Source organism: Gracilinanus agilis, chromosome 3, assembly GCF_016433145.1.
Source record: "Gracilinanus agilis isolate LMUSP501 chromosome 3, AgileGrace, whole genome shotgun sequence".
NCBI lineage: Eukaryota > Metazoa > Chordata > Mammalia > Didelphimorphia > Didelphidae > Gracilinanus > Gracilinanus agilis.
In genome coordinates this window covers 263,364,768-263,375,765 of record NC_058132.1, presented here as the reverse complement: position 1 = coordinate 263,375,765, position 10,998 = coordinate 263,364,768, and the positions used below count along the sequence as shown (strand labels likewise).

The 10,998-nt window shown below is 36.7% G+C and overlaps 1 protein-coding gene across 1 annotated transcript; it reads right to left on the bottom strand.

Moving 5' to 3' along the window:
* Positions 1 to 707: 707 nt before the first annotated feature.
* GCG (glucagon) lies at positions 708 to 9,980 on the bottom strand. The gene is made up of 4 exons (XM_044666564.1): positions 9,883 to 9,980; positions 7,609 to 7,767; positions 2,290 to 2,427; positions 708 to 855 (listed from the first exon to the last, which is right to left on the bottom strand). The coding sequence occupies exons 1-4, from the start codon at positions 9,978 to 9,980 to the stop codon at positions 708 to 710; spliced, it is 543 nt and encodes a 180-aa protein (XP_044522499.1).
* Between the last annotated feature and the right edge of the window lie 1,018 nt (positions 9,981 to 10,998).

Sequence of the window (10,998 nt, the reverse complement as noted above, 5' to 3'; positions counted from 1 at the left end):
CTAAATGCCATAGATAAATAATTTAAATAGGCTTGACTTTTTTCTTTAGTGAATAAAGTATTGGATCTGGAGTTAGAATATCCTGAAGAAGAAGTTTGCTCCTGGCACCAGGTGCATTTAGTAGTTTTGTGACCATAAATGAGTTACTTAATCTTTCTTTTGTTTTCATTTGTTTTGGTTTTTTTAAAAATCCTTACCTTCTGCCTTAGCACTGACACTTAGTGCCACTTCCAAGGCAGAAGAGCATAAGTGTTAAGAAATTGAGATTAAGTAACTTGCCTAGGGTCACACAGCTGAGTAATTAGTAAATTAAATGTTCAAATCTTTGGATTCTTTAAAGCAGTGATTCCCAAAGTGGGCACTATCACCCCCTGGTGGGTGCTGCAGTGATCCAAGAGAGCGGTGATGGCCACAGGTGCATTTATCTTTCCTGTTAATTGCTTTTAAAATTTTTAAAAAATTAATTTCCAGGAGGCTAAGTAATATTTTTTTCTGGAAAGGGGGTGGTTGGCCAAAAAAGTTTGGGAACCACTGCTTTAGAGTAAGGCTACAAAATAAAAATATAAAATATTTATTAATTATATAAAGTTAGAAATGTTTTTTAAAAACCCCAAACTATCTTCTTCTAGTGTAGAACACCAGCAGGAGCAATGTAATGATTGACCGTTTATGATAAAATTTGTTTGTCAAGATTGACTGAAATGTAATCACCTGTCAGTAACTTTGGTTTGAAGCAGCCAATTGATGAAATCTCGGGTAGCAAGAGTATCCAGAACTGTATTCATCTCATCAGAGAAAGAACCATCAGCATGTCTTCTGCCAAGCTCTTCTACTATAGCGACTTCTTCTGGAAAACTTTAAAGAAGGAACAAAGGAGAAAAGAAAAAACTTCGTTCTTAATGTTTTGACTTTTCAGCACAAGTGTCATGTCCTTATGCCTCTGGAAATAGTTATAGAAATCTTCTGGAAAATCTTTACCAATTGATAGCACAGAAATGACTGCAAAGTCTGCCAGGTAAAGTATACCAGAGGGTGCTAAATATGTGGCTGCAAGCAAGGCTAAAACCAGATGAAAAAGTAATAGGGAAATATTTAACAAAATAAAGAAAAATACAACAAAAATACAGATAATTTACATTTTAAAACTAAATCAGTGTGTGGCTTGTAGGAATTCTTATTTTTGAATCAGTGGCCATGGTTTTTATTTGAGTGTATCCAACTGACTCAGGGACTTCTTAATATTTCTGTTTTCTTCTTTAAATATCAATTCCAAGGATCATATACCATAATTTAGATTGAAAACCGTGACATTCTCCTTAAGTCCACCTGGAACTGAGTGGAATTAAGCTGTTTTTTGGAAAAAACAAGCACCACTTTGATAGTTCTTCCATTGGGAATTCCTCAAAATATGAGAGATAGCATAAAGGATGCCAGATTAGTGTAAAGACCACAGAGAGATGTCTAACTGGAAACAAAGTTAGGTAATCTTTGCAGAGGGGAAAAAGGCATAAAGGATGGACAGATCATGAATTCCATCAATGTCCACCTAATGTCAAGAGGCCTAAAGGAAAGGCTCTAATATTTTGGGTAGGCTCCTCCTAAAAGATGGGGATAAGAGTGTCATAGGATGAGATGACATGTAAGTTATAGTCTGTATTATTGGAGGAAATAATCACATTGATTAGATCACATATTCTTTGAAGTATTAAAATACTGAGCGTCATAATCCTTGTATGAGATTGTTTTTATACTTTGTACTCGCCATATTGTTTAGCACCATACACAGTGCTTGTTTGGTAAACATTTGTTGATTTTGTTGAATTAAATTATCCTACACGATTTCCTCTATTGACAAGTCACAGCCTGCTTTACTTATGGGTCCCACTTTTTTTCCCCCCAATGATGATAGACATGCTTGGCAATGTGGGTACTTCAAAATATATTACTGTATCTTCCTATCACTTTCTTTTTAATTTGCCTTTTTCATGGCTATGACAATTCCCATTACCAAACATCTTTGCTTTATTGTGAAATGGACTTGTGGAAGTTACTATTTTAAAAAAGAGAACAAAAAAACATTGTGGTTCTTTTTAAAATTTCTCCTATCTTGGTGGCTCTATAAATTCCCTTCCTTTTGAATAAGGAAAACTCCATCTACTGAATAAGAAAGAAGAAATATGGATAAGAATAAGAAAATGGATAATCCAAATATGGAAAATTCTAGGTCTGACATTTAGACTAGAAACCAAAAAAAACCCCATCCCATTACATATAAAGATTTTGACTCACGCTCTCCGTCCTCGTCCTTTCACTAACCAAGCAATGAATTCCTTGGCAGCCTGACCTTCCAAATAAGAGCTGACATCACTGGTAAAGGTCCCCTCGGCATGTCTCTCAAATTCATCATGGCGTTTGGCAACTTTGTTCCTGAGAGAAACAATATCATGGTTAAATTACAGTTTGTGGAATGAGTGTTCTCCTAATGACCTAGTTAGGAAGAGAGTGTGAATACTTTAATTCATTTTACAGATGAGAAAAACTAGTCTCAGATTAGCTGAAATAAATTGTCCAAAGTAACACATAGTAAATAGTCATGAAAAGATTCTTTGGACCTCCAAGTACAGGATTATCCTACATATTATATCAGATTGCTTCTCAATTAATGAAAACCTAAAAGGACTATGTAAACTCTAACTCTTATCCTATAAGGTAGACTTTGGGGTAAGAGACAGTGGAAGGTGAAAAATAAGCTATAAAGATGTTTCTTTACAAAACATTCCCTCTTAAGGATCTGGTTTGAGAAATCAAAAATATGGTCCACAACTGTTTATATGGTATTTTCAGGTTCAAAACTATGTTAACGTATTTGATCCCCAGGACAACCTTATGAAGTAGAAACTATTATTATCCCCATTTTACAGGTGAGGGTGTTTAAATGACTTGTCCTGGGCCCCATGGCAAGTATCTGAGGCAGGATTTGGATTTGAGGTAATGCCCTCCTGCCTCCAAGTTCATTCTCTTTGCTATTAGGATTTTAGGATCTAGATTTCAAGTTATGACCTAAGATTATAGGATTTGGGATTTTTTTGTTTTTAGATTTTAATTTGGATTACGTTGTTTGCCTTGGTTAATGCAGATCTACCTGTCTGAGATAGGATTTGAACTCGAGTATTTTTTTTTTAACCCTTACCTTCTGTCTTGGAATACTGTGTATTGGTTCCAAGGCAGAATACTGGTAAGGGTAGGCAACGGGGGTCAAGTGACTTGCCCAGGGTCACACAGCTGGGAAGTGTCTGAGGCCAGATTTGAACTTGGGTCTTCTTAACCACAAGTACAACGCTATAATGCCTCAGCCTTTTTACTGTATTTTTCCTAAAATACCCAACTGAATTAGTGAATGTATACTAACTTCGTATCTTATGTAGATATTCTATTAATATTAATAGAAGACTTTTGTAATCAAACTTTGTATTTTACATAGATATTCTATTAATAATAATAGCAGACATTTGCAAGCATTGCAAAGCCCTTTTTACCTACATGATCTTTTATCCTCACAGCTCCATGAGAAAATTGCTTGCTCTATTTTACAGAAAAGAAACTGAGATTGAGAGTATTTAAAGGCTATGACTTGCCCAAGTTCACACAGCTGGCAAGAGTCCAAGGTAGTATTGATACTCAGGTCCTTTAAGCTCCAAGGCTAATTCTTTATCTACCATGCCACACTGAAAATATGTTACAAGAACTTCTCCAGAACTTTGAGGTTATACAATGCCATGCCTCTAGAATGCTGGAAAGCCAAATAAAGTCTAGTTAGTTAGAAGTTCTTTAGTTAAATAGGTACATATTCCAAAGTTTTTGGTTTGAGGTTATTGTGCTTATGTTTAGTTATTCTCCCACATATTTGGTACTACATAGACATAGCCTCAATGCAGAATAAAAGAAAGGGAGAGAGGCAGAAGGTTAATGCCTTCCAGATCTTGAAATTGTAATCACTGCTTTGTAGAAATCTGTTTTATGGGTTTTCTTCAAAAAAGATATTCGAAAAAGATTTCCAAGTCCTTCCGGTTGTACCCCAAATGGCATTAATAATATTTTCTATGCTTTACAATTGAATTTCAATCATGATTTTTCATTTACTTCTAAAACTCAAATATATGACAGACCTTTGGGGTCTCCCCTCATCCATCCACCCTGAGCATTTGAATGACTCATTTCTGATGATTCAGCACAAAAGCTTAAAGCTGAGGCACTGAAAGATTTGAGTTCATCATAAACTGTCTGAGGTTGTGTCCAAGCAACCCAAATGATAGTGAAGGAAGTCAGTTTGGATGTTTCCAAATAGATGAATGTTTGACATTCCGTGCTGTGGGTTTGATATAGCCAGATGACAGAGACTTTCATTTTCCACCCTGAATTTTGTTGGTAACACAGATATAGCCAAAAGATGGTCTTTCCTCTAATTTCTATGGCTCAACAGGGACATCAAGTGGTCCAAATCAGCACTGGTCCTTTATGAATGCTCTCTGTGGATTTATCAGCTCTTCTTTCTGAGGACATTCCTCTAAGACACCAGAATGACTGCCTTTCATGGTTTTGACTACTTATCTATATCATCCCTTCTAATGGCCAATGTATAGTTTATAACTGTGGGATGTCTTGGATTTGATGGTACCAGAACACAGCCTCTCCTTTTCACTTTAATCCTCCCATTCTGCTATTTTCCATATATCTTAGGTGGAAGGAATCCAAACTAGTTAAAATAACCTCCCTGAGTCTTTTCTTCTCCAGACAAAAAATTTGGAGTTCCTTCAGTGATCTAGACATAAGGCCCTTCAACATCCTCCTCTAAATTTTGGTGCCCAGAACATTTCAGATGTGGTATGTTAAGGATAGAGTTTAGTGGAATTCTCACTTGTATTCCTTGAAGCTATCTATGTCTCTCATCATTCAATTCATGATTATATTTACTTTTTTAAGGCTTCCACATCAAGCTGCTGGTCCATGGTAAGCCAGGGGTCCTAAGATCCTTATTTTTAGCAAACTTTAGTCCAATAATACCCCTCCCCCCATTCTATATTTGGGAAGCTGATTTTTTTTTTAAAACCCTTACCTTTCGTCTTGGAGTCAATACTGTGTATTGGCTCCAAGGCAGAAGAGTGGTAAGGATTAGGCAATTGGGGTTAAGTGACTTGCCCAGGGTCACACAGCTGAGAAGTGTCTGAGACCAGATTTGAACCCAGGATCTCCCATCTCTAGGCCTGGCTCTCAATCCACTAAGCCACCCAGCTGCCCCTGGGAAGCTGATTTTTTGAAGGCTGTTGTAAAAATATATTTGCCTTTGCTGAGTTTCATCTTGTTAGATTCAACACAAAGTTTTAGATCAGATATCCTTAACCATTACTCTGTCACGCACTCCCTTTTGGCATTCTGAAGCCTAGGAACCTTGTCTCAGAATAATGTTTTTAAATGCATGAAATAAAATACATAGATAACAAAAATAACTTATTGTATTGAAATACAGTTATCAAAATGTTTTCTAAAAACAGCAAACAAATTTATGGAGCCCAGATTAAGATCTCCCTTAGCTGTAAAGATTGTTTTGGTTTAATTTTGTCCTTCGGTGTGTTAGTTATCCAGAAATTTGAGAAGTACGTGACATACATGCCTTTTTCTGAGTTGTTGAGAAATGTTAAGCAAAGTAAAGCAATGAAGGTGATTAAATGGCTAGATTATAGAGCCTCTGGGAAAAGTTGAAAGGAATTATGGCCTTTTACTTTTGTTACGAGGAAAATCAAAGTAATGCCATCTTCAGGCATCTGAAAAATTCTCTATAACTTAAGGTTCTGTGCTTTTACTGAGGAACCTAGTTTACTCTGCAACAAGTGAGATTAGGTGGAAAGAGGAAACTCCATCAGAACAAAGACTGTTAAATAGTGAGATTAATGTCATTAGACACTTGAGATGGGGTGAGGATAGTTTCCCTGTCCTTCCTCTTTAAATCATAATCTCTGGATTTTTTTTCCTTTCCCTTGAATAGAGGATAAGGATTAAAATTGGAAATCTGGATACATCCTATCTCTGGTTTTGCTCACATTGTTTCCTGACCTGGAATGATCTCCCCATTCTTTTCTATTTATTCAGCTTTAACAATCGTATCAGATGCAGCAAAAAATCACCCCTGAAGATTTTTCAGCCCATCTTTAGCCCATTATATACTTTCTCATCTCTGATCTCTCATTTGGAAAGTAACCATATATTTTTCTTATAATGGTTGTAAACTTATTTTATCTCTTGTATTTTTTTCAAACCCTTACCTTTCATCTTAGAATTGATGCTTTGTATTGGTTCCAAGGAAGAAGAGCAATAAGAGTAGGCAATGGGGGTTAAGTAACTTACCCAGGGTGACACAGCTATGAAGTGTCTGAGGCTAGATTTGAACCTATGACCTCCCATCTCTGGTCCTCGCTCTCAATCCACTGGGCCACCATGCCCCCTATTGTATTTTTTTTAACTTGCCACATGCTTATGGTTTTCTTTCCCAAGTAGACTGTAAGGGCTTTGGAGGCTATGATTATATAGTATCTTTACCATTCCCATCCCAGGTTTATACAACCCTTTAAGGTTTACAAAATGTTTTCCTTGCAACTGCTTTGCTTCCCATAGTATTTTGCACATAGTAGGTGCTCAGTAAATGTTTGTTGATTGACTAATGCTTGTTTTCAGTTCTAAAACTCTATTGCTCTCCATGCTTCATTGAATGAAGGACTTTCAACCCTTGACAGGACAATCAGAATCATGTCTGAATTTAGATGTTTCTAATACATAACTCCCCTCTCTATTTTACCTTCTAAATGCCTTTCTTCTCCTTAAAGATTTTGTACAATTCCAGTCTCTATTCAACTTTTACTGATGATTTGCCTTTATTCTCCTGCCTGCAGTTCCAGTAAGCAATTAACACATATCACAATACTAAGAATACTAAACATTGAAATTTATGCTTTACTATCAACTTGTATTTTTGCTCAGTTCTGTGTAACGTGCAGCTGGCATGCCATTTTAAATGCATAGCTGTGATCTGTGTGGTCTCCCTCAGAAAGCAAGACCCTACAGGGAAGGAACAACATCTTAATAGGCACTTAAGAAGTGTTTGTTCTGTTCCATTCAATTGAACCGAATCTGTTTATGGCACTTGAAGAAATTCACTTGAGGAGGGTATTACTAAAGAAGCTCGATCAGGTTATATGGATTTATTCTCTCTGTAGCTAAATTGGCTTTTATGTTGTACCTTGAACAGGCCAGCTTCTAAATATCTCTGGGCAGTGGACAGGAAAGTGAAAATGGGTGAAAAATTCATCAGCCTCAGAGGACAAAACAATTTAAGAGACAGTCCTTTCTGGGAGGGCTCAGGAATGGAATACAAAGACAGCACATTACTAGAAAGTGGCATTTTGGCACAATGCTGGCACAGGGCCCTGAGCATGTGGGCACTTGATACTGTTTGATGACCTAATGAAAAAGGATGGGATTCAAAATATATTTGTATGAGAGTCAGAGGAGGGAGGAGTTCTTTGCCCACACATTTCAGACACTGTTCAGAATTCTTACCCATTCCGTTTGGTGCTCATCAACCACTGCACGAAATCTTGAGCTCGCCTGGAGTCCAGGTACTTGCTGTAGTCACTGGTGAATGTGCCCTGTGAATGACGCTTGTCCTCATTCATCAGATTATCATCTAATGGTTCTGCCTGGGAATCTGTGTATGGTCTGTAAAACAAAGTTTTAGTGTCCCACAAATCTGGACTAGGGATGAATGCAGTATCACATGGTCACAGATTTAGAGGTGCAAAAAAAGTCTTTAGAGGTCATAAACCATTAAAGCTGAGACCCAGAGAGAGTTGATTCTGTCTAATCAATTATATAATATTTTTGAAAGGCTGTGGTTCCTAGGACCTCCGTTTTCCCCTGACTCCAGATTCAGGACTATAAGCTCTGGAATTATTTAATAAATGAACTTCATTCGGAACTGTATCCCTTCAGAAAGTTAAATAATGGAGTTACAGAATCAAGTTGCCCTATTTAGAACCAGTGGGGTATGTAGTCCAAAGAGTGCTACAGCTGCAGCCAGGGAAACCAGTTTGAATCCTGCTTCTAAAATTCACTAACTATGTAGCACCTTCTCAATAACCGGCAAATATATTTTATATGATCACCTGCTTCTAATTCCCTACCTGTCAACTTTTCCCCCATAAGTAGAATAAAATTATTTTTCAACTTGTCAACCAATTCATTACCATTTGTTTATCCTAACGGAAAGGAATAGTGGTATAATACAAAATAGCAGAAAGTCCCCCCCAAAAAATCTTTATTTTAAAAAATAACAGCTTGACCTTCCCAACTAATTCTGTTTGCTTATACTGATATTGAAAAATAGTTTCATCAACTGAGGACACACTTGATAACAGTTAAGGGAGATCACTTAGAAAAATGTTGAGCGGCAGCAACAAGACAGCCTAATATTTTAAATTAGCCTGGTGGATAGTGAAGTGAGCACTAGATACTACATAAAGATAAGTTTTAATTTTATTGGTAAAGGGAATTCCTTGGTAAGGAAATTCCCTCTACCAATGAAGGTCCTCCAATCTCTGCAACTTATATGTTGGTTTTTTTTTTTCTGAGAGTCACTTAAAGTAGTGAGAAGTTAAGGGAATTTGACCAGGGTCACAAAGTCAAAGGTGGGACTTGAACCCAGATCTTCCTCACTTCAAAACTAACACTGTCCACTATGACATATTGCCTCTCTAGCAATTAGAGCTATTTAAAAGGAATGGGCTGCCTAGACGGATGATGGACCCCTTCCCCTTGGAGACCCTAAAGTTAGAATCTAAATGGCCACATCAGGTACGTTTTTTTAGGGATTCCTTTTGGATCTAGATGGCTGCTGAAATCCTTCCTTCTTTCAGATTCTATTAATCATAGTACTGGGCTTTGAATATGAAGATCTGGGTTAGTATTTTGACCCCATCAAGTTATTAATTGTCTGGCCTCAGGAAGGTCATAACCTTTCTATGTCTCAGATGCCTCATCTATGAGATGAGGTGTGAGATGACTAGTGAGCTATGCTAATAGTGTATAAAAATTATTTCAAAATAATGTAGTGCTATATAAGAGTGAGCCATTGTTACTAGACACTCCAGCTCCCAGCTGAGAATTTTCACTGGTTCTCCCTGATGTTTCAAACTCTTCCTTATCATCTTTGTTTGTTGCTTTGCCTGGTTTCTTTTAAGTCTTAGCTAAATATTCATCTCTAAAAATCCCTTCCAATGATAGATCACCTTTAATTTAGTCTGTTGGATAGCTACTTATATAAATAAATTAGATGGATGGTTTGTTTATACATAATTATAGACACATTGTCTCCTCCATTAGAGTGTGAGCTCCTTGAGAGCAGGGACCATTTTTTTTGTTTTTCATTGTATCCTCAATTCTTAGCCCAGTGTCTGGCACATAGTAGGTTCTTACATATGCTGAGAATTCTAAGTGGGTTGCCCAAAGTTAGAGTGATCTACTCTACAACTATTTCATTTAGTGATGGTCTTTAGAAAACAAATGTGCCATGTACTATGTTCTTCTACTTTTTAGACCTTCCTGATTATGAGTTAGCATTGATCTGTTTTCCAAAAATATACACACCACTTTTATCATATAGCAACCATGTCAAGAGTATTAATGGAGATCTCCTGAAAATCCATTTCTCAATCATGGACTATACAAGTTTCATATATCTTATGACATCTGCACACAAATATATATGACATATATTAGGAAACTAAGCATATATCTCATGGTGTTCTGCTAGTTGAGGGTCTGGAATTTTAATACCTGGGTTTTTCTTCCGTGTCTTGAAGGGAGTTTTGCCAACTGCCTTGTACCAGCATTATGAACAATCCAGCCACAAAGTAAATGCTTTTCATTTTCATTGCCTGTTAGAAGAGAATGGGGAAAGAAAAAGGTAACCATATTGAATAAATTGGAGATAAATTTGTTTGGTTATGAATGTTCTCAGTAGGAAAAAAATAGCCAAATATGGTCATAGGATGCAGTTGTATTTTTGTTATACCTAGTTTGATTGACCTCTTTTCCTAATAGGAGGAGAGAGCTGTTTTACAGAGTGTCATTGTTGTTTTAAAAGCAAATACAGAAGTACAAAAGATATACTCCATCATTGGGCTCTTTAGTTAAAGTAGGATGCTTGAGTTACTGATTAATAGTGTCATTTTCATACTTGAAATTAAAACATCCAAGTAAAAAATTTTAAATATCTAATGTAGCTGATACTCTACATATGGTTAGCCTGAATGGCACCCTATCCATAATGCTCCCCTTAACGATCACTCAGGCTTTCAATTAATAGGCCTTCATTTCCAAGGATTTACATTATACTGCATTTCAACCATCTTAAGCAGCCTCAGGCTAAAACTTGGCATACCAGCTGTCAGTTCAGATGTATTATTCATTTATATTTTAAATAGTGTAACTTGGTCTAGACTTTGTAATTGTAAAGCGGCCAACAGATTTGAGGTATTTTAGGGTTGTTTGACCTGTTCTAAATAAAAAAAAAATTATATCATTTTAAAGACAAGAGTAATTTGCACGAAGACCTAATGCTTCTGGCAACTTGAACAATCTTCAATGAAGGAACTAAGATATCTGTGTCAAAAAGAAAATTAGTGCCTGTTACAGAAATCTTTAAAGTCATCAAGCTATTATTCCTGCAGTACTGAGTTCAAACCATATTGTTAATTGCTGGACACAGTCCAAACCCGGTTCTCTGATACAGAATGTGACTTGCCAGTGTCCCAAGCAGATGCCTCCTTGAATTGAGTGAAAACCTTAGGACAATGGCAATGCAGTGCAGATAGAACCCAGCGATGGAGGGTGTTTGGTATCATAATAGAATGGGTTTGCCTATTTCCTCACAAGAATACTGCAACTCAA